Source organism: Sabethes cyaneus, chromosome 3 (genome assembly GCF_943734655.1).
Source record: "Sabethes cyaneus chromosome 3, idSabCyanKW18_F2, whole genome shotgun sequence".
NCBI classification, from domain to species: Eukaryota; Metazoa; Arthropoda; class Insecta; order Diptera; family Culicidae; genus Sabethes; species Sabethes cyaneus.
Window position 1 is genome coordinate 173,925,798 of NC_071355.1, and position 24,253 is coordinate 173,950,050.

Genomic DNA, 24,253 nt, shown 5'->3' on the forward strand with positions numbered 1-24,253 from the left:
AGATGACAAGCTGGGCTTGAATAAGAATTGTTTCCTTTTCTGCATGCAATCTAATATAAACAAAGAAAATGTCAACGAAGTGTCGATGTTTGTACTGAAGATTCATATACTTCTGCTTAGCTCGATATTTTTAAAGTACAGCAGTCATGTTGATTGTCAATAGAAATTGAGTTTAAAAATTAAAACAGGTCTGCACGACAGTTCCCTGCGGTTCCCTGACTTCGTTGATTGTTCATATGAAAGAGTTTCCAAAATATTGAGCAGATTTTTTATTAATTCTTTTTTAAAAGATCACAAACTTTTTAATTTTCTCTAAGTTTAGATACCCGTTTTGACAGATCAGTTGTTTACGCTAGAATGTTCTTGCTTAAGAGTATGATTTCTCTTTCAAGAATACACGGGTTTAAGAGATTTTTATGGCAGTATTGTTTAGATAAACCAATCTTGCAGAAGAATGTCATAAATTTTTGTCAAATCTATTGTGTCGTTTTTAAGGAGTGTCGTTTTTAAGCATAAATCAAGTATCCCTTAAAACCGTTTGTAAGGTGAATTACACTTATTGATAATACAGTTTTATGAGTGTTTCTTCAAGTCTCCTTCAGTCATACTTCACAAATGTGAATCAAACAAGATAAAATTTACTTGAGGAAAAACATTATAAAACCTGATACGCTTGGCAATGCTCTGATAAAACTACTATAGGAAATTAATAAGACTAATTTGTTATTGGATTGTTACTTGGGTAACCTATAGGCCTGAACCAAACAGTAACGCACTATCGTTAAAGAACAGCCAGAAAAGCGGTGGTCCCAAAATGCTGCCTTGAGGAACTTCAGGCTTATTTGTAAACACCGAAGAAACACTGGATCCGAGTTTTATACAAAGCATTCTAGCGTTGGGGTATGAGCTCAACCATTCGACCATTTGTTGAAAAGCAGCAAGTCGAGCTAGTTTCCGCAAGAATATTGTATGCTCAATTTGATCGAAAGCAGCTTTCAAGTCTTTATAGATAACATCAACTTCTTTCTTGTCTTCCATTACCGTAATACACAGCGATGTAAACTCTAGCAGATTAGTGCAGACAGACCTACCGGATATGAAACCGTGCTGGGCCGTTGAAATGCAGTTCTTAGTGCAGGACAATATCAAATCACTTACTATTATTTCAAACTGTTTTGATGACGCAAAGAGACTTTCGTACCATCGAAAAATAGTGGGCAATTTTCAAGTGTAAGTTGAATAAACAGCGCATCGGGCAGGGTATAAAAATTTCAATGAGTAATAGGTACCAGGCGTCCAAAGTCCACAGAGTGTGTCAAATTAGGTCAGGACAATAAAGGAGCCCTAATCAAAAAAGATTGGTAAACACAGGAATAATTTCATATGATATACAGACAATAGATATTTCATTCCATTTCATAAATTTTTTAAATATGAAAAAATGACGATGATTATAAATAAAAATCTTTGACAAGGATTTACTCGACAACATTTCTAGTAATAACATTGTTTACTAACAACGTTTAAACTTAAAAATAAACAAAAATTACAGTGAAAAATTCAAAATTATAAACTCTGCCGGCTACTGTTAGCTAAGCAGTTATCATTGCAAACACTTCCAATAGCTTGGTAGCTGCTGTTTATTTAACCACACCGTACCCCTACCAATGTATCTAGGTAATGGAGAGAAATCGATATCTTACTCAATTTGCAGCTTGATGCTGGCTGCAGGCCGCAAACTGCTCACACTCGATTGCCAACAATTTACCCAATGACGAAACTATTCTGCCGCTAATGACTGCGACAGGAGACGGGGCTTAAATTAAGTGCATACGGCTGACAGTACATTAATTTCAGCGAGTCTTGCATTACAGCGACAACTACCGCTTGCAGGCTATTAATATTGGCTAGTGGAGTGATTCAATTACGGATTCCTACGGGGATATTAGCAAATCGTAAAAGATGTCATTTGCTGCTGGAACGATTAATTTAAAAGGGAATAAAAACATTCGCCGATCATCTCCAGCAGTCGGAGTCACTGCTAATGACTGGCCCTGATGATCCACTCCAGATGTCGATGTTCCGCTGCCGCAGCTAGAATATGCACACAGTGACCTAAATTGCTTCTTTAATAGTATTTAAGCATCCAAACCTTCACACAAATAACTAGCTTCTATCATCAGCATAAATTTCGCCCTTTCGTGAAATTAACAACCGACCGTCCCACCATCGAAATCGGTTGTTTAGACACACAAAATTTGTGGCTTCAAACCGAAACTGGCAACCATTCTGGGGCCATAAATTTCACTCGGAATAAGCGTGGGGCAAAAGTAATGGCACATCAGCTCGCTTCGAACACGCTACTAAATGCATCTAATTCACCGCTAAAGGCAGGTGTTTTGAAATAGCATCTACTTCTGTCAGCAGTTAACGCAAAACACCCACCCAGGTTTGGGGGGCCGGGGGGGATTCAGAAATCGAAAGACGAAATGAGTTTGCCCGTTCCTACACCTATCTATCTACATTGCACTGCGTTTAGCGCTACCTGTCTGGCGGATCGGTTCTCCTGCCCGGCGCGATAATCGAATTGCGTGAATTAGAAAATGCGCGTTGATTGACACTATCCATTTAACTGGTGATGCTCAATATCAAGGGAGACGCTTTGTGGGCCGTGATGATTGCGTAGTTGCTTTGAAGAACCTAGCGTCTCCATTGTGTGATGTACAAGTGGTTGCTTAGTACATAATTGGATCATTTGAAATTGGTTCGTAGTCTCACAAGTGCATGATCTTTAATTTACATGAAAAGCTTCTAACTATCCTAAAAATTTTAGCAAACTGTTTGTATTCCATTGAATGAAAACATTTTGCCTCGACAAGTGAAGTCGAGTGCTTTTTCACGAATCCAATAACGGATTCAAAAATACCAACTTTGCTTTCACAACATGATTAACACACTAAACTGAAATCCACACTGTCCATACCGCCTAGAAAGTTGGCTCCTGCAAAACCAATTTATTAACCAAAGTATGTCCCTCATGCTGTTAAACATGCTTTCTCCTTTCTGAAAATCAGAACGTCCAATCAACGAACCGGGGCGAGCAAGCAAGCCAGCAAGCAGTCGTTCATCGACTTCAGCACTTTGCTTGTTATCGATGCAATGCATTGCAAATTGTACGGTCTAGGCAGACTGTGCCTTTGCCTCACTGTGGCTGGCTGGTCCAATCTCCACGCCAAGCAAGCACACCTAGTGTACTGTAAAGCAACTCGAAAGTTTCCAATGTCACTATGGTAAAGTATATCCGTCCGATACCACCTGGTGGTTTAAAGACTTCGCGACAGTGTGAAACTTTTGCACGCTCTTGGCCCCGAAAAGCACCTCCTAAAACTGGCGTTTTGACCAGTGTGTGGTGGTTCTGCGAAAGTTGTTCTCCTTTCTTTCTCCTTATAGGAAATTTCATTTTACAAGCCTCAGTTCTTGTATAAATAACGAAGAGGGGGCTTTCAATTTCCACCACTGATGGATCGTTTTATTAGCGGAACTAAACTACGAGACAACCACCCCAGCGGACCGCAGCATAGTTTTCTTTCCAGCCAGCGAGGGGAACGCGCGATCGTGGATAACACCGCTCCAGCATAGCAGTGTGACCGAAAGAACAGACAGCGCAACAACGATGCACCCTTCTAATCTAGCGATGCCGTTGCGGGGTTGTGGATGGATGGATGGGGAAGTGAGCAGAATAATGTTTACAAACGAGTTTATGAGCGTTAGTTTTTCATGTTGATTCATTTGTCTCTAGTTCGTGTTCTTCTCGCACCCCATTTGCCTGATATGTTTTGTGTACTCCAGCCGAGCTGAATTGCAGTATTCTTGTTGTAGCTGCGGTTGGGTGCATTCCGCCGCCTTGCTCTCTTGCTCTCGCCTTGGTGAGGGGGGTCACTATTTTATTTCATGCATTCATTTGTCGAAATCAAGCCGGGAAATTTATTGGATTCCAGCGCGTTTTTCGTAACTTAATATTTTTCCCTAGATGCAGCTTTTTTCCGTCTACATTTTTCTCATCTCTTGCGGAACCTAAACGTGTTCATGTTCGTTTTCCGTGGCACGACTGCGATTTATTGGGTTCTCACTCGTGTGAAGTGGTGTGGTTTTGCTCAGGCCGAGATTTTTCGCAGGTTGGAAAATGGCCAGCCACAGATTGGAGCTAAGTGCTGGCGGTTATTTACGGTGGAGTGGCGCGGCTGAGTCACGAATGATGTTTCGAATCAAGATGATGTTGCTCGCCCCAATGACACGAGTGAAAAGTTGAAGTGATTTTTTTTCGCCATTTTACCATTTCGGTTTATTTTAGCACGAACTTTATACATCCGTGCCACATCCGGGTTTCAATTTGCAATCAGCCGAATAGGTCAGCAGGTTTCAACCTCAAATGAAAAAGGTTAATCCACCATCCACGATCGCTAATAAAACGTTTAATTCATTCAGCTAACACTAACCGGAGCCGAGTCGGCTTATGGCAAGCTATTAAACGCTCTACAATTTCGACTCTCACATAAACTATTACTATCTAAAATTGTCCATCGATTTTCGCCATCAACACCATTTCACTGGCGCTAATCTATTTAAATTCACGCATTTCCGGCTATCGTTAATTATTTCCGCGTACTTCCTCATCACCAGCCAGCATGGCCAGTGACGCCGCCTGGCCGGTTGAAAGAGATGAAAATATCGTAAATTCAATAATAAAATCGAAGCCTGTCGATAATAGCCCCGGGCTTACAAGTGTGCAAGAGAGAACTTCATCATCGACGGACACTTGTGCCAGGCATAGCTTTGTGGCCCGGTCGACCGGCTTGCATAAACATGGCCAGATTCGGTACCTGCCACATACGTGCTAAGTTTATTTTACGAGAATGCAATTTGCTGAAAGCTACATGATAAATTCAGACCGTCGGCATAGGAAACCGTGGACAGATTGACGCTGTGTAATGCGGTTTAACGAGCACGAAACATTGTTTAGCGTGGAGCACATTTTTTCGATACTTTTAAATGAATGTAAAGAAAAACTTAAAACATGTTTAGCCTGAATAGCACAACACAATTAAGCACTTTAAGACTTCGAACAAGACAAAATTGTCAGTCTAGACAAGAAGTTTAAGTTTTAAATGACGTTTCACGTGTATCAAAACCCACACTGAATCCACCAGCCATTGCTGTGGTTTTCACCTTTTTGCAATGAAAATTTGTACATATGTATTAGAAAGTCTATGAAAAACTATTGAGTATTGAAATTTAAAAATGTTTCGGTTTTGCTCAAATTTTGTATATTTATTTCTTTTCGGAGAACTTTATGTCCATATGTCGAAGGGTCGAATTACAAATGGCCGAAACACGATTGATCAAAGTCATAGTCGGCCGAAAATATTCATCAACCTGCGCAAATGTTGGGCATATGCAGTCCTTACCCACTGCGGCTCGTTCGGATCCAACTAAGGGATAGTCCCTATTAGTCAGAAAACCTGGGAAAATGCGTATACCTAAATCGAAATGGTTTCTGTGGGGTGTGGCCCCCACCCCTTTAGTGGTCGGCGCTTCCGACGGCGGGTCATCGACGAACACTCGCGGCCTACGGCCGTCTAACCCTGAATCAGCTGGAATACATATGCTACTGACACTGACAAATAAGTCTCACACCTTATAAGGGTTCTTCAACGGAATGTTTCCGATTCGCGAAGAGAAACACATACAAAAATCTATTCAAGGTGTGTAATTGCTCACAAAATGAGCAACAACAATTTTGTTTACGCACTTGCGCTTTTATTTAGCCTTAAACAAAGGCGTTCGTGAGGCATGTTTTTTTTGTTTAGAGGTAAATATTTGTATGGCCTGCATAGGCGTAGTTAAGAAATTTCCCTGGAGGGGGCCTAGGGGGTGCCTTCCAAAAAATTTTTGATTATGATCTTGTTACGCCGGCTGTCACCGATAGCACAGGGTTTTGTAGGGAAATATCAAGCGGGCTTCATGAGGGCCCGCGCATTTACGGACCAGATGTTTAACATCCTTCAGATCTTGTAGAAATGTCGGGAGTACAACGTGTCCACGCATCATATCTTTATTAATTTCAAAGCAGCATACGGTACAGTCGATCGAAACTAGCTGTGACAGATACTGCACACACACGGTTTTCCGGATAAACTGACGCCACTGATCAGAGCTACATTCTACATTGGATCAAGTGATGTGTTTCATGCGCATCTCGGGGACACTGTTGAGTCCCTGCGAGACGCAGGGACGATCGAGAGAAGGTGACGGCTTGTCCTGCATGCTGTTCAACAGTGCACTTGAGGGGTTATCCAACGAAAACCGAGTCTAGGAGGAGTGGGCTAAACATAAATGCGTCGAAGACCAAATACTCTGTTTGGAGAGATCGCCATCGTCACCTGGCGAAAGTAAGTGCTTCTTTTTCTCACGGAAGAACACAAAAATTCCCCTCTGATATGAAAATATAAATCAATTTTCATTCACTAGCCATTTGCAGCATTTTGTTTTTAATTCCAGCATATGGAGCGTTATTTACACCAAGGTGAGTTAAAATAGGTGATCTAGTTTTCACAGTTTGTAGAACAGAAGTGCGCGGTACGATTGGTTAGCAACCATCGACGTTGTTAATACATTCAACAGTTTCCGCTTTGAAAATTTCGGTGATCGTCAAGGGTAACCCAGCGGGGGTGAAAAACAAATTCGAACATCAGAAAACCTCTCTTGACTAACCTTGATTTACACTACTACCAATATATGAGGCCTGAAATGCCTGAAATGCTTCTATCGTGTTCACATAGCTGGTATTTGAGTGACAACTGGCGCTAATGTATATGAACGATTCAATGATATACTAGCGCCAGCAGCAAGCTGTTGTCACTGCAAAACTGATTATCTTCAATGAGCCCGGAATGTAGTCAATAGCGACAAGTTATCCATCGGTCTCTCTTTTCTTGTCTGTTTTGATCTGTTTATGAAAAGCATTTAATCGCTGTGCTGGCTATTTCGGCCTGTCGGATTGAAAAAACACAGACACCACTATAGAAAATGGGCTCAATTTAGCCGCAACGACTTCATCATTTCTCACAACTATAACTCAAATTCAGTGGCGTTTTTTTAAGACCAAAATACACACCGATATTCAGTAAATATTATTCTATCAACTGGTATAAAAATCTTGTCTCCCCACCCACCCGTAGCCTAGACTGAATTTGTTTCCGATTTTTAAATTCCAATGGGGAAAATGTTTAGAGGGAGCCTGCAGAATTCTGGAGGAGGCCTGGTACCCCAGGCACCCCCTCTAGCTACGCTAATGGTGGCCTGTTTTGTTTTTGTTCGATTAAAGTTACTTACTAACTGCTTTCCAATTCATGTTTTTTATTGAATAGTTCAGGAATTCCGAGAAAATTCGTATTTTCATGGTGAAAGTGTTTGAAGCGGTTAGGGGTTCGGCCTTTTGTGATTCGGCCCAATAGGGGTTCGGCCTTTCGTGAGTCGACCAAATATTATCTCGGCCTTCTGTGACAGTTGTTGAAATTAGGCTATTAGGATTTCGGCTATTTGTTATTCGACCATTTATATTTCGGCCATTCGATACTAGTCCAACGTACGGTTGTCCACAACTGCACTGACAATGATTAAACTGCTATCTGGGCCAGTAAACACATCGTTTTCTTTACAAATGTACTAAAAATGACAAAAATATGACAGTGCATGACATTTGGTAATTTTTCAACAGCGCGCTTTTTAAAATCAATAGTTTGCTTTACCGGAGTCGATACGTAGAAGAATTTCTGATCTAAAATATTGAAAACAGATCAAGAAATTGATGAGCTATTAGCGCTCAAAACCTAACCAATTTTCGTGGCGCCTAAATGTTTTAGATGCTTTTTAAAAATTCGTATAAATTGTGTTTTCAAATGGTTTTTTTTTCTTCTTCATTGCGTTTCTCACACCTTCTACAGTTAGCTAAAACAACACATGTTTTTAAAGAAATTATTTCTATAGATTCCTGTTACTGTATTAGCGCCAAGTCAAAGAACGTGCAAATCTTACAACAACAAATTAGATGGATACTGCTTTATGTTTTGCCGCTTGCCTTCAATCAAATTGGCACGGTTTCTACGTATCATTTGTGGTGGATGAGCTCTGCGAACAATGTTCGGATGGACTCTTCTACCCGCGAATAGTCCATTTGCCAAACGAACGATGACAGTCGATGACCATACCTGGAAATGTTTCACAAGCATTTGCGCCCGTTCCCTAGGTGAGTGGCGGCTCAAACAGTGTCTGTCTCGAAGCGAGCGGCTAAATATGAAATTCTGTGTCCCGCAAGCTATATCTAAGCTAACAGACCCATAAGCGGGGCGTAGGTGTTGTCGCCTCGTTGTGAGAGTATACCGAAGCTCTTACATAACGAAAATAACGAAAATGGAAATACGGAACAGATCAATTGGCATAAGACATGGCAAAAAACAAGGAAACAATTAATGAATGACGGTTGGAAATTCGATACCTGGAATGTTCAATACAAACTATCTTGCTTGCTCGAGAGCTGCATCGATTAGGAGCGGAGATCGCAGCTATTAGTTCGATGGCCACATTCCGGGGAAAGGGAGTTCCATGCAGCAGACCCTATTATAAGCACTATCACAGTAGTATTAAAATGGCGAAACGTGGAGTCGATTTTGTAGTGTGGAAAAAACAATATCAACGCGTTATCCTGTGGACGTTGTGTTAAGAATTCAGTGTAACTCCTTCAACTATAGTGTACTAAACGTTTATACACCGACAAGTGATAAGTCTGATGATGTTACGGACGAGCTTTATGACAGGCTCGAGACATTTGGAGAGTGTCCAAACCATGGTGTTAAAATCGTCATCGGAGATACAAATGCGCAGATCTGGAGTGAATTTTTTTTTCATTCTGTCTCTGGATGACATAGCCTTCAACTGTGTACTCTGACATGCAGTGTATACGGACTTGAAAGCAGCATTTGATTATGTGGATCACTGTATCTTTCCAGCTGGGCTTGAGAGACTGGGAGTTTCCGTACCGTTCTGCACATGGTTATACTCGTACATAACACACCGTTGGCAGAAATTGAAGATCGAGCTCGAGTTTTCCGGCACGTTCTGCAACATTTCTGCCGTGCTGCAGGGAAGCAACCTTGGACCTCTGCTTTTTTTGTAGATAGACCACCAGCTCTCCCACCACCTGGTTGTTGATCTTCGTATGCTGACGATGTAAAAATCTTTAAGGTAATTTGAAGATTGGTGTTCGATTAACAAGCTTACCGTCAGCATCTCAAAGTGCTTTGCCATCTTCTTTCACCGTAAAAATAAACCGCTATAAGCCACATCGCGGGATATTTGGTAACACGTCCATCATATTCGTGATCTTGTTATCGTCCTGGATAGCGAATTAATCTTCGGCATACACTTTAATGGCAATATCACCAGATTTAATAAGCAATTTTCATCGGCCCTAACGGAGTAGCAAAACATCCCAAGTAACAATTCTAAAGTCACTTGGTTTTACTTGAATTTTATAATGGTTTTATTGCGGTATCAATCATTAACTCTAGTTTTCTTGTGGTATTGCACAGTACCAAAAGGATACGTGTCCAAACAAATTTATAGCTTGTTAGAAAACCATAATAAAACTGCTAATAAAGCAATTTTTTGTGGTTGCTTATATTACCACGTTAAAACTTGGTGGCTGCATGCTGCATCACGTCTCTTATAAATTTACCGTAAGTGTGGCGTAGCAATACAAAATAGCGCACCAATCAATATTGATCTTATCGCAGTTGCTTGTCAAACCGCAAGAAATCTGTTAGTTTTCTAGATCTATTAAAACGGTAACACCTAGACCAAACAGTTTTTTTGCTGCTATTATGAAGAATACTAAAGTCCATCACCAAAATCATTTTTCTATGCGAGATCGTATTGCCATGTTTCAGTATTTTGTTTTAGCTCGCAAACAAAAATTCATCAAAGCAAAGTGTTTTGCAGAAAGAAAATTATTACCAATCAGTTTTCCTTTCACCGGAAGCAACTAAAATGATTTTGCTCGAAATTAAGATTGACTAACTGAATATTTTCAATTTATTTAAACAACCTGTTTTCGAAAAATACAAAATTTCAGTGGCGTCGTAATTTTATACACCTAACATATCAATATGCACGATAAATTTAATGCGCACATGCTGCAAACGAACTAAGACTGCTCAAAATTCATTATTCATTCTGTGGAATATTATGGTCGCTGTAAACCAAATCGTTCAGAATTACCTGACAATAAAACCTTACCTTTTCTACTCACGGATGTATTTTCAAGTTGACAAAGCCGGCGAACTGATTTAGCTTTTACCAGAGCGAAAAGCGAAAAGCTTTATCAGATTATGGCGGTGGCTGTCAAGCAGCGAAGGCTTAATCGGTTTTATTGCTGCTTTCAGCAGAGCGTGATACCACTACTTGAGCATATAACCTGATTCCTCTAGAGGTTATGAAAACATTCTGAGGTGTGGGCCACTTGGTCAGAAAGCAATTTTATAGTGGTCATTAGAAAATTCTGGAGGAGGTCATAGTTTTATTAACGGTTTAATTAAATTGGTCATGAAAACCACTATACGAAGGTACTAAAACTTGGAATTGCTCCTTGGGATGGGCGTCCCTATGCTCTTGTTTATGCTTATGGTTATCAACAAAGGAGAAGATGGTTATCATCACCAGAATTAATAAGCAACTTGGATTTATCTTTGATAGAAGTTGCGTGAACCGTGCTGTTTTCGATCATTCTAGAATTCACTTATAAGGTCTGTTTTAGAATTCGGATCTGTGACATGGTGTCCTCATCAACAAATGTGGATCGCAAGAAATTGAAGCAGTACAGAAAAATTCTTACACTACGCTTTGCGTTATCTTCCATAGCGTAATCCCAAAAACCTACCGTCGTATCAGGAACGTTAACACTTGTTTAATTTGTAGATTCTTGAAAAAGAATTGCCAACGCTCAAGCCATATTAAAGGTTAGAACGCTAACTCCTTCGAAGATGATACATTTGTAATTGTACTACTGTATATATTCACTGTCGTATGTGTCATATCATGAAGGTCACTAGGAGTGATTTTTGCAAACAAAATTTAAAAAACAAAATAAAATAAAATAAAATAAAATAAAATAAAATAAAATAAAATAAAATAAAATAAAATAAAATAAAATAAAATAAAATAAAATAAAATAAAATAAAATAAAATAAAATAGAATAAAATAAAATAAAATAAAATAAAATAAAATAAAATAAAAACCTGTTGATCAATGACAATGATCTGAGGGTTACGAACTTTGCCGCGGCAGGAGAATGGATGCCACTGAAAGAACAGCGTGAGAGGTGGTAAGCACGATGCGTGGAAGACGGCGTAACAGTTGGTTTGGTGCCGAATGCACTTCCAGAGCTATTGAATGGAGAGGTAAATCCGAAGAATAGCAGGAACTTGACAAGAATTGTGAGCGATGGCCAAGCTGTGGAGTCACCAACACAAGAGGAGCTAAGACGCCAATAAATTGGATTATAGTCAGGACCAGAAGGAATGGTTAAGTGCCGGAGGAGTGGTTAGATGGCTTCATTTACTCTATTTTTAAAGAAATCAACTCGAGTGCAAAAACTATCGAAGCATAACATTGCTCAATTCTACCTATAAGATTCTCTCTCTTATCCTGTTTTGTAATCTGAAATCGATAGCGAACTTCTTCGTCAGCGAGTACCAAGCTGGTTTTGTGATGGTCGCACCACGCCGATCAGACCCTGAGTTAATTACAAGCCAAATTCCCGAAATATAACTTGCACAGCGATCGTCTGTTTGTTGACTTTAAAACTGCGTACGATTCAGTCAAACGAAATGAGCTGTGACAAATAATGCTAGAATATGGTTTTCCGACGAAACTGGTTAAGTTGATCCGTACGACGTTGGATGGATTGAAATCATGTAGCAGAATAGCGGGTGATATGTTAGCCGGTTTCTTAACATTGTACAGTGGGGAAATCCACTGAAAAAATGGAACTATTTGTTCCGTGTTTTGTGTAATAGTGACTTCTTACGTAAAAAATTACGAGAAATCATTTGAAGATGGCCTCAACGTGCGAAAATGACGATAAGTAGCTCGTTTTGCAATTATGCTGTTCTTTTTTCGTGCAATACTCAACAAATTTATAATTTTATTGTATTTTTTTTTTATCATTAGTTCCATCTACCTGGTGAAATAACTGTTATGAGCTGAACGAAAGACAGCCGGAAACCGAAAAATCATTTGTGAAATGCTGCTCATCAGGTTCAAAAGGAAGTTATTTCTCCATCGGACTCTGACTGGCAATAAAAAGTGGATTTATTTCGAAAATCCCTAATGTCAAAGATCTTGGGTAAGTACAAGGGAACCATCAATATCGGTTGCACGGCAAGATCGTTGTGGACGAAGAACAATGCTTTGTGCTTGCTGGGATCAGAAGGATTTAATATACTAGAAGCAACTTAAACCTGGTGAAAGTGTTAATACTAAACGCTAACGATAACAAATGATCAATTTAAGCCTAGCATTTCAGATGAAAAACGACCAGAATACCACAAAAGGCAACACAAAGTGATTTTCTCGCCTGATAATGCTCCATCACACACTGCAAAACCATTCAAGGAAACGATTAAATCATTTGGTTGAGTAAGTCAAGCGGTGTACTCTTCAGGCTTCACTCCTTCCGACTATCACTATTTTGCATCGATAAGACACTCACATGATGAGCAATAGCGCTTCAATTCTTACGGATATCTGGGAAACTGGCTCGATAAATAGTTTGATTTTAACGACAGGTCTTTTGGCGTTGTTAAGAAATCAAATGTAAACATGCTCTAATCCTGTTAAAACAGGTAACAAAAATGCGTCAAAATTAAAATTCCATTTTCTTACAAAAAAAAAAATTAAAAGTTGCAATTGTTTCTCACTTCTGCAAAGTTTAATAATTACCAGTGCGTGTACACTTCCTTTAAAAAGATATTTATAAGATATTTTCAAACCCTATATAGGAGCACGTTCATGAAGTGTACCTATCGTTTTTCGTTTTTCCAGCCACTGAACTGAAAAACGATATTCACACGTTTCCCTGACCGACCACAGTAGGCCTGGTAACGAAACTAGGTGAAAATTTTTCCATTTCTTGTTGGACCCGAAAGCAGTGAAGATGGGCAACAAGCGAAACCGTTTGAAGTATTTTACGATCCAGTTGCTGGCAATGGCCGCTGGCCTCTTCACGGTCCAAGCCACCAGTAATAGTCAGGAAGTTAGTGTAAGTCTGCCGGCGTTAGTATTTCGAAAGAAACCGGAAATGCCCCTACGGTCTGCTCAAGGTGGATTATTCCAGGACCGGTACTGTGCGGCATATCGGGTAGCGGAGAAAAGTTTTATTACGTCCGCCCATTGCCTAGCAACCGATGAAAAGTAAGTAACTGCAAAGTTTTAAAATTAAAAAGTAGTTTATAAAAAAATGTTTTTCCAGAAATATCTTAACCGATACTCTCGAATTTCCTGACTCCGAAGTTGGTTCAATCTATGACATTGCTCAAAATCCTGAATATGACCCAATCGACGCAAAAGCGGACGTTGCCGTTTTCAAGTACAACGGTAAAGTACTGGGCCAGAGCACCGATTTTCTATCCTTGGCATCCAGCGATAGCCAAAAGGACATGCTGTGTAAGGTTTATGCCATGGATGAATCCTTTCAATGGAGAATAATACCGGAGGCTTCTAGTACGAATTGCTCGAAACACTGGGCGCAAGACAAAATTTGCTTTAGAGCTAAAGCTTATAATGCGGGTTTGGATTTTGTCGTTTTGTGCGAGGAAAACACAGTACTTCGGGCCATGTACAGTCAGCGCCACGGTTCAGAATTGCAATTTACCGACTGCTCTGTAGCACGTTGCTGGTAAGATGGTAAACTAATTCACTATTCAGTCTGGTGATATTTTGTCTTATTCTTAGGGATTTAATTGGACCTTCCAAACGATCTAAAAGACAGGAGCCTACGTCAGAGGCTCCTGCCGAGAGTGTAGCTTCTACCGAAGCTGTAACTTCTGCAGAAGGCGCGGCTGCAGCACCTGCAGAAGGTGCAGCTGCAGCACCTGCAGGAGGTGCAGCTACAGCACCTGCCCCTGGCGAACCACTAGATACCGCGACGGTTCCTCTTCCACCGCCGATTCTACCATCTCTGAATATGCCAACATTATTTCCATATCCTGAACTAAATCCGGTCCAGGCACCGCCAGTCCCTACAAAACCTACAAGACGGGTGTATTTCCAAAACCCCTATCCTGGTTCTCCAACCGCCAGTACTATGAATCACCAGTACCCGGACAACGCAGATAAAACAATAGTTGACTATGAAATCCATGGTCCTACTGATGATACTCCGGTTGGGTTTGAATTAGGTTCAGAAAACCCCGCGAATGATCCAACGTCGGCTCCGGAAATAATGGTTCCTAATACTGTTGGAAATCAAACGACTCTGAAACCCTACGAAAATCCAGTTGTACCGCCTGGATCAATTTCCGAAGCACCGGCGGTAGCTGGTCCATTCCCTACCGCACCAGCTGGAGACTTTCCGCTTGAGCCCCCGGTGGATGGAAGTGCACCTCAACCAATTCCTGAAATACCACCACCACGGCAACCGGCAGAAACTCCTGTAGCTTATGGGTATCCACCGGAGGATTGGCGATTTGTTGTTACACGTAAGCCACGTCCTAGATGCGATCCGAGAGCTGGTGCCAAGCCATGCGTTGGAGGTCAACAGCCGAATTATCCGCCAGCTCAACAACCGATGTATCCGCCCGGTCAACAGCCGATGTATCCGCCTGTTCAACAGCCGCCTTTAGGACCACAACAATATGGCCCTGGCCCACAACCGCCTTCAGTACCACAACAATATGGCCCTTACCCACAGCTAAATCGCGGGAGACAATGTGTAGGCCGGCCACAATGCTCTGCACAATGTGCTGGACCAGCGGGAATGAGATGCCCTAGCCGACAGTATCCTGGTAGACAACAGCAGCCGGGTGCAGGCCCCCCAGTTTGGCAACCTGGAAGCGCACCGGGTCAGCCCGGGGTTCCTGGAGGAGTACAACCTATAGGAGCCGTCGATCCCTGGCAAATAGCTGCCGTGAAGACAAAACAAGCGGAAGGCCACACTAGTACTACGAAGCGTCGGGGTCATACGAAACAAGACGGGGAAGAAAGTGCTGGAATACGGATCGTCATTTCAGTTGGAGCGATGTTGCTCGCTTATATGGTTAACATAGTCATCTAATAAGACTTTTTTTTGATAAAAAATAATTTATATTCGATCTCAATAAATCGTTCAAAACAAAGTCGATTTTCTTATTTGATAAAATTGCGAATCTAACTGAATAATTATTTACCTGATCTGGCAAGATTGTACGCAGGAATGGTTTTCTTCCGTCGAGCGAATCGCGTTACTCCAGCACCAATCGCAATAAAAACCGCCGCCATAAGCGCCAAACCAACATAGATTTCCCATTTGGAACCTGGAAAAATAAGAAAATAACAAATATGAAGCTGATGATAGCAGTTATAAATACTTAGCGCTCTTAAATATTACATCAAAAATAAATTGTTAGTTGGCTATTATAATAATCACACTTATAGTGATGGTTCATCTGCCGCTAAATAAAGCATGACGGACATTTTTCATTTCAACTGACTTTCCAATGAAACAGGATACGTATCGTGTCATCGCAAATTTTGCTCTTAGCCATCAATTTAGAGCCAGTAAAATCAACAGCTGCATTCGTTAATTTCATTGACCGACCAATCCAATTTCGTCATGCATCATTGAGTTTAGTTCCACATTCTAATTGAGCTTATTGAAATCAACTTCACCTGTCGGTGCTACCACTGCGTGCCACTGGCATTCGATGCATGCCAATGATGTTGTACTGTTGTTACCTACCTACCTACCTATGTACAACTGCACAGAATTCATTCTCGGGTCGCATTGCATTGCAATGCAGCTCAGAGAGCACGTTGACGATTGCCGGTCACTTGATTTGACTTCATGTCTGTTTCGGACGTGGAAAATGCAGAAAATAGTGCACCACCGCCCAATGCGGTCGGAATCAGAATTCAAGGATCAATATTTCCTGTGCAGTCGACCACAAGGTAAGTACGGGTGAATCTGTCTATACCTATGTTACAGGGGTAATTTCCTCGAGCAATAAGTTTCCGGTTTGGGTAAAAATGAGGTCATAAAAGATCTGTTACATACACCTATATGATTTTATTTGGTATGGTATACAAATCACTGATCTCTTATGCTGTAACAGTAGAGTGTAGGTATGTAAAGTTTTAATCCTTAATCAATCAATTCTGCTATGAATTTATGAATACAGTTCTGTCCTTTTTCAGCACTATTTGAAGCTAGAGCAAACATCATTATTATGGCGAAAGCAAATTGAGATGGTGTGCGAACGATGGATAGCCTACACTTTCAATAAGGTATCCATTGATGTCTTTTGTTTTTAGAATCTTTTACTGGATTTTTCGTCACAAATATTTCAGATTTCTAGCTCGCTAGCAAAATGGCGCAGCATCTTATATAAGGATAAGCTGAGCATCACCGTCACATTGAATAAAACCGCCGATGTAAAAAACGGTTGTGACTGGATTTCCTGATTTCCGTAGGAGTGTCCAGTATGAAGTCAGTCAAGCTCGTATTAGAAGAATAACAACAGAATATCTGTAGGGCCAGAGAGGGCCAATCAAGGATAAAATATAACAATAACTATGTTATGAGAACCTTGGCATCTAAGATCCAACGCTTACGCCACTGACGCAAGCGTATGAAAAACAACCGCCGCTGCTGTGTGAATATATTCTGCTACCTACACGCTCGCAAACGCACAGCCTCGTAGCGTTTTTTTGCACAGTTCACTCTCGAGGTCAACATTTCCACAGTCCATGAGACACACTAGCTTGTATGGATACAGATTTTGCATTGCATCTTCTTCTTCACCATACGCCCCCCCTTACACACGTGGTTGAGAGTGCGAACCTGCTTGAGCAATCGATATCAAAAACTCGTCGCAGTGTATGAAAAAATAAGAGCGAGAGTCCGAAAGATATGCACATGCCGGCGTGTTTGTTAGAACGAGAACGCGAGGGCGTGAAAACTAGACCACACGAATGCGGACCTTATAGCACTGCCGTCGGTGCCTTGCGCACTTGCGGTCATAAAATAGACCCTACAGTGGTTCACAGCCTTTTATTCAGCAACTCCTATCCCTATCTCTTCGTAGTACCAACCGGGCTACGAGCAACTTTGGTGGAGATCACATAACCAACCCCGGTAGAAACCAAGGTCCCGTGCTGACAGGGAAGGAGGGTTCTTTTGAGCCTCGTTGGTGTTCCGGCGAGATGAATTAGGTCCAAAAAATTCGAACCGGAACAACTAGAACAAACCCATGCGATAAAAAAGGGCTATGGATTAGAAACTCGGGACGTGGAACTGCAGATCCCTCAACTTCCAAGGGAGGGCTCAACTTCCAAGGGAGTGCTCTCCTACGTATTGGAGAGCCGCAAGTTCGACGTCGCGTTATAGCGCTGCACGAGGTGTGCTAGAACGGTTCCATGGTACGTACGTTCAGAGATGGGAATATCATTTACCAGAACTGCGGCAACACACTCGAGCTGGGTACAGCTTTCATAGTAATGGATGAATTGCGGAAACGGGTGATTGGATGGCGGCCAATCAATTCTCAAATGCGCTGGTTGAAAATCAAGGGCCGATTCTTCAACATAAGCGTCATCAATGTGCACAGCCTTCACCTGCCCCAAACATGATATCAAGATCGTCATCGAGAATTTCAATGCTCAGGTTGGCCTGGAGGAGCAATGCAAACCGGTGATTAGAAGGTTCAGTGTGCACCCACGTACCAGCGAAATGGGTCTAATACTTCTCCATTTTGCCACCTTCAAGAACATGGCCGTACATAGTACCAATGCTGGAAAGCATAGACTCCTACACAAGTCCACCTGGAGGTCTCCAATTGAAACAGAATCACAGATCGACTACAGTTTGATTGACTGTCGGCACTTCTCAGACATCTTTGAGGTCAGAGTCACGCTAACGTTGACTCGTTGACCTCTACCAAGTGATGGTTAAGATGTGTCTAAAACTCTTCGTTGTGAGCAACATTCGACACCGACGCAAGCCTCGGTTAAATCTCGCGCGGCTGAAGCAACCAGACGTCGCCGTAAACTACGCGTAGGTATTCACTGGAAACTGTGCTGTCGGAAGAGGACGACCTGGACGAAACCCCCCTTGAGGACTGTTGGAACAACATTAAAACAGCCATTAGCAGTGTAATGGAGAGCTCCATCGGGCACGTGGCACGAGTCCAGCGAATCGACTGGTTTGACGAACACCCTTTTGTCGGACAGTTAGATGCTCCAGTGGCCTTCTCTGTCTACGGGAAGTGGTGCTTAAGCAACTGGAGTTTAACTAACTGCCGCAAAGCTCGGAACACGGGTGATTGAGTCGGAGGAAACGAAAGGCGAAGTTAAACGACTTTGAAATCATTACTAGAAACTTTGGGATGTCGGAAAACAACGTTCGCCTCCTACGGACAATGATTATGGTCGGCGATGAACTCGAAGTGATTGATGAGTTCATATGCTTGGGACCGCTGACAATAATACGAGTAAGGAGATTCAATGACCTTTACTTACTTACTTATTCTGGTGCGATGTCCTTTAGGGTTTCACCTGCATAACAATGTTCCGTCAACAAGCTCGGTTCATGAATGTCCGTCTCCAATTTCTCGAAAGTCCCATAAATTACAGATCTTGCTCTAACCAACGAGCGCCTCTGCGTCTGGTGCCAATCGCAGTCGAGGCGAACACCATTTTTGCGTTGTCCGGCATTCTCACAACATGTCCCACCTTTTGTACCCTTCCAGCTTTAGCAACTTCCTGGATACTGGGTTCACCGAAAAGCTGTACCAGCTCGTGGTTCATCCTTCTCCTCCATACACCGTTCTCACATACATCCCCGAAGCTTGTACTAAGCACACGACTTTCAAAAAGGACCAGTGCTTTCAAATCCCCATCGAGCATTGTCCACGTTTCGTGCCCGTAGAGGACTACCGGTCTTATAGGTGTTTTGTATATGGTACATTTGGTACGGGGGTGAAGCTTACCAGACCATAGGGACTTGTGGAGTCCATAGTAAGCATGACTTCCGGTAAGAATGCGTCTGCGTATTTCTCTGCTGCAGTTGTTATCGGACGTCATCAACGACCCGTGGTATACAAATTTGTCCACCACCTTGAACTCGTGCCCGTCGACTGGCTAAGCGAACTCGATCATACTCGGTTTCTCTTGCGAACAGGTACCTACTTTACTTTAGTGGCAACGGTCCGTTACCGATCCTGCGCCGAACGAATTATGGTCCTCCAATACAGTCGCTCCTGGGCTGCCGTTCTCCAATCCCCACGAACTCCAGCTGAACGTGCATCGTCTTCGACAGCACACACCCACCGGGTGCGGGATCTGCTTCGGAGTCTACGGCCTCTTCCTGGTCCTCTGCTGAAAATAGTTTTGGCTACTCTTTGGTCGGGCATTCTGGCCACGTGTCCAGCCCACCGCAGTTTGCCACATTGCACTACCTTTACTATATCAGGATATTTGTATACTTGGTACAGCTCGTGAATCATGCGTATAGATCGCAGAATTTTACGCTCAAAACCCCCAAGCACTCGCCGATCAGCTTCCTTTAACGTCCATGATTCATGTCCGTAAAGGGCCACCGGGAGGATTAGTATTCTTTAGAGCGCCAGTTTTGTGCGAATTTGCAAACTACGGGACTTCAGCTGGCTACGTAATGCGTAGAAAGCCCGATTCGCGGCTGCAACTCGTCGTTTCACTTCGCGGCTTACATCGTTGTCACATGTCACGAGTGTACCAAAGTATATAAATTCCTCCACTACTTCATATCGTTCCCCATCTAACTCCACCTCGGTACCAACACCACTTGGGCTCCCACGTTCCCTACCAGCAACCAAGTACTTCGTTTTGGCGGTGTTAATGGCAAGTCTCGCTGCTTCCCTTTTAAAAGACCTGAAGGCCTCTTCCACTGCTCTACGGTTGATTCCAATGATATCGACGGCATCCGCAAAACCAAGAAGCATGTGAGATTTCGTGAGGATAGTTCCATTCCTTTCCACGTTTGCCCTTCGTAATGCACCTCCTTCCAAGGCAATGTTGAATAGCAGGTTAGAGAGTGTATCCCCTTGCTTCAGTCCATCCAACGTCACGAAAGCAGCTGAGGTTTCACCCGCTATTCTAGCGCATGATTTGGATCCGTCCGGCGTCACACGAATCAGCGTAACTAGTTTCGTCGGAAAACCATGTTCTAGCATTATCTGCCACCGCTCATTTCGTATAACTGAATCGTACGCCGCATTAAAGTCCACAAACAGATGGTGTGTATGCAAGTTGCACTCCCGGAACTTGTCTAGCTACTGACGCAGGGTAAACATCTGATCCGTCGTGGAGCGACCCTCACGAAAACCAGCTTGGTACTCGCCGACGAAGGGCTCCGCTAACGGTCTCAGTCTGCAGAACAGGATACGAGAAAGCACCTTGTAGGTAGAATTGAGCAATGTAATTCCTCGATAGTTTTTACACTCCAGTCGATGTCCCTTTGTGAACAATGGGCAAATGAGGCTATCCAACCACTCCTCCGGCATATGTTCTTTGTCCCAGATCCTGATAATGATCCGATGGATTGCTGCTAACAGGTATTTGGTTTTAAACGTATTCACTACTACTTCACGCTTCAGTTTGGTATACTGCTCTGCTCAGTAACTGCTTAGAACTTAGAACTTAGCCAGCGAAACAGATGAATTGGCTAGGTTTATTGAAGATCGTGCCCCGCATGTTAAAACCCGCAAATTTTCATAACAATTTCTTGTTGAAGTCCCATTTGTGTTTCAAATGGGCTTGATAACGACCCTGAAATCTTCACACACCTCTGTACCATCATCCATCGTGGCCTTAATCAGTCTATTCAGCTTCCCGGGAAAGCCGTTTTCGTTCATAATTTTCTATAGCTCTTCACGGTCGATAATATCGTTGGCGGCCTTGAAATTTATCAATAGGAGGTGCATAGGGATTTGGTACTCACAACACATTTGGAGGATTTGTCGCAGCACAAAGAGCCTGTCCACAAAACCGGCTTCATAACTTCCCACGAATCCACTTGCTAGCGGCGATAAACGGCGAAAGATGATCTGAACAAGCACTTGATATTTATAGGCCTTCTTCTATCTTGTATCTTCTTGGGCATATTACTTCCTCCTTCAATTCCTTCGGTAACTGTTCTGTTTCCCAGGTCCTGACTATCAACCGGTGCAGACAGGTAACCAATTTATCCGGTCCCGCTGCGATGCCATCTTTGCCAGCTGCCTTGTTGTTCTTGAGCTGCTAGATGGTTTCGATCACTTTGCCTATTGTGGGAGTCGGCACATCACTATCAGCCACCGAATTGATGTAGTCATTACTCCTGGTGTCTTGGTATTCCGTATCCGCGTGATTCAGGTAGTCATTGTAGCGTTGCTGTCGATCACCTCACCGTATTTATCACGATATGCTTCAGCTCGCGGCACAGAGCCTTGTCAAGCGACAGCTGTTCCATGTCTTCGCACTCCATTTCTTCCAGGCGGCGCTTCTTATTCCGGAAAAACTCGGTTCGCTGTCTTCGTTTCTGTCTATATCGTTCCACATTTTGACGAGTCCCCTGCTGCAGCATCAACGTCCACACTGCGTTCTTCTCGACTACCATTCTCTAACATTACTCGTCGACTACATTCTGCGAACCTAACGGCACCTTCCACTGCGTTGTTGATGGCTGTTTTAAGGCTACCCCAGCAGTCCTCGAGAGCGGCTTCGCTTAGCTGTCCCTCATCCGGCAGCGCAGCCTCAAGGCATTGCACGTACTCAGTAGTGACTCCAGGTAGAAGTACCGTAACGGGCGATGGTACCAAATGTTGCTAGCAGCGGAAAGTTTTTGGTGCACTGCGGTGAGTGGTCAGAATCGACGTTTGCGCCACGATAGGTTCTAGCGTCGATGTCGTCGAGATGTGCCCTTCCATCAATCAAAGCGTATTCAAGCTGGAAGTCGGGCCTACTTTCTCCGCAAGATATTTCGATCAAGATGCACAAATCTACCGATGTACAAAACTATATTCAGACCAGCAGTCCTTTACGGACTTGAGATTGCAACTTTGCTTACGGAAGATATACGTGCATTTGCTGGAGGCTACGGTGGGCCAACCACGTCACAAGAATGTCGGACGACAATACCGCGAAATCAGCGTTTTACAATAATCCCACCGGGATCAGCAATAGAGGGGCTCAATGTGCTAGATAGCTCGACCAAGTTGAACCCGACTTGCGGATGACGAATAGCCAAGGATCGAGTACAATAGAGACGAATTCTTGATACAGCACGAACCGCCCTGGTTCTTTGAAAAGCTACTATATACTATTATAACATACACAGTGTAAACGCAAACAGTGTAAACAATACACATTGATCTAATTTTACAAAAATTCCAACACAAGATACCCAAAGGAAGTGCAAGAAATGTTTTATTTCTGAAGCTACACCAACTTCAAAAGAAACAGGTTTTTATTTAAGATGATGGAATTTTGGAGACTGTTGCGGTTAATCAAATTAACCATGTTACTCGGTAGAAAGAGTTTATAATAGAAATTTAATAATTACTTCAGCTTGGAGTCGCTTACTGGGGATTTTTCAACTATACATTTCTCACTACTTCTGTGATTGATTATCAAACCAAAAACGATGCTCCATTTTAGATTAATTTAATGATCGTGTTCACTTCGCGGTTGATTCACTCAGTGAGTTATCAATTAACACGCGTCAAATCCATCCCTTCCCCATTCAAGCATGACCTTCTGGCACATTCACTGCATCGTACTTCCTAATCTCATTCAACTGACAACTATGTACAATCGTTAAAAAAATAAAATAAAAAAAAAACAACAATCGCTTCTTCACAAGCCTGCCCGAAATGAAGCTGTCCTGCCTCGCATCTCGACAGCGTCGGAACGAAACGTTCACCGGGGCGGGCGGGGCAGGGTGGACGACAGTATGACTATGTTTGCTCAAGCGGAAGTGAGCTGTTTATGTTTATGTTTCAATCGTTTCTTCTGAGCACTGTCACATTTTGTGATCTCTTTCTGTCATCTGCAGCAGCCACTTGTCCGTCTGAATTAAATCAGCCAAGTGCGTTTGTTGGAAGATTTCCCCACACAGGAGGAAAATATTTTTGATGGACACTCTGATTGTTTCACTAACGCATAGTGTATACAAGGCAATAAGTATTTCGAAGTTTTGGGCAATCCCTTGGTACAGACTTACTTACAACAATTTCGTTGATAAATAACGTTTATGTTTTATCGTATAAATACCGGAGGTAAGAGTTGCCGCTAAGGCGGCAAAATAAACGTAACATTAGCCTTAATGAGCTGCAATTCGGAAAACTAAACAGCAAGTAATGAGTTCAACAAAAACCGGCTCGGTTCTCGGTGCCCGGTTTATATGTCTTGCATCGCTACAAATAAATATTTCAATTAAGCTTGATGTCATCATAAAAAGTAAACGGTTCATTTTTGTTCGTGTTGATGATGAGGGCTCGTCAGGAACATTTTTGCACGATTCGCTCGATGGGAAAGTCACGGTACCCCGGTACTGAGTACGAGACGGACTTCGTCGTGGTTGTCGTCGTCATCATCGTCGTCGTCGTCGGTGGTTGAATAAACGGGGCTGAGGAGCAACGTGGGTGAAATTGTTTATTGAACTCATAAAAATGAAATTTATTGGCCGAACCGCGCGGATGAAACGGACAAAAGCCAAGCGCTGGTAATTGCCATAATGAACTGGACGTAAACCTTTCGGCAAGTAGTTGCCCAAGATGATGCTTGTAAGAATGCCTGCAAAAGATTGGGGTTCTTCAAGTAGCGAACAATCGACGGGATACACGGGATTGTGATAAGGTTAATTCTAATTTTCCGTGAGCTTCCTAATGGTTTTTTAATGGAAGTGTTTAACTGCGTATTCTAATA

The 24,253-nt window shown here is 42.5% G+C and overlaps 1 protein-coding gene across 1 annotated transcript in view; it reads right to left on the minus strand.

Moving 5' to 3' along the window:
- The window catches only part of LOC128742688 (netrin receptor unc-5-like), a 297,884-nt gene that overhangs the window by 92,255 nt on the left and 181,376 nt on the right, over positions 1 to 24,253 (minus strand). The window contains exon 8 of the mRNA XM_053839127.1: positions 15,502 to 15,627. Coding sequence (XP_053695102.1) covers positions 15,502 to 15,627 — 126 coding nt within the window. The remainder of the gene's footprint in view (positions 1 to 15,501; positions 15,628 to 24,253) is intronic.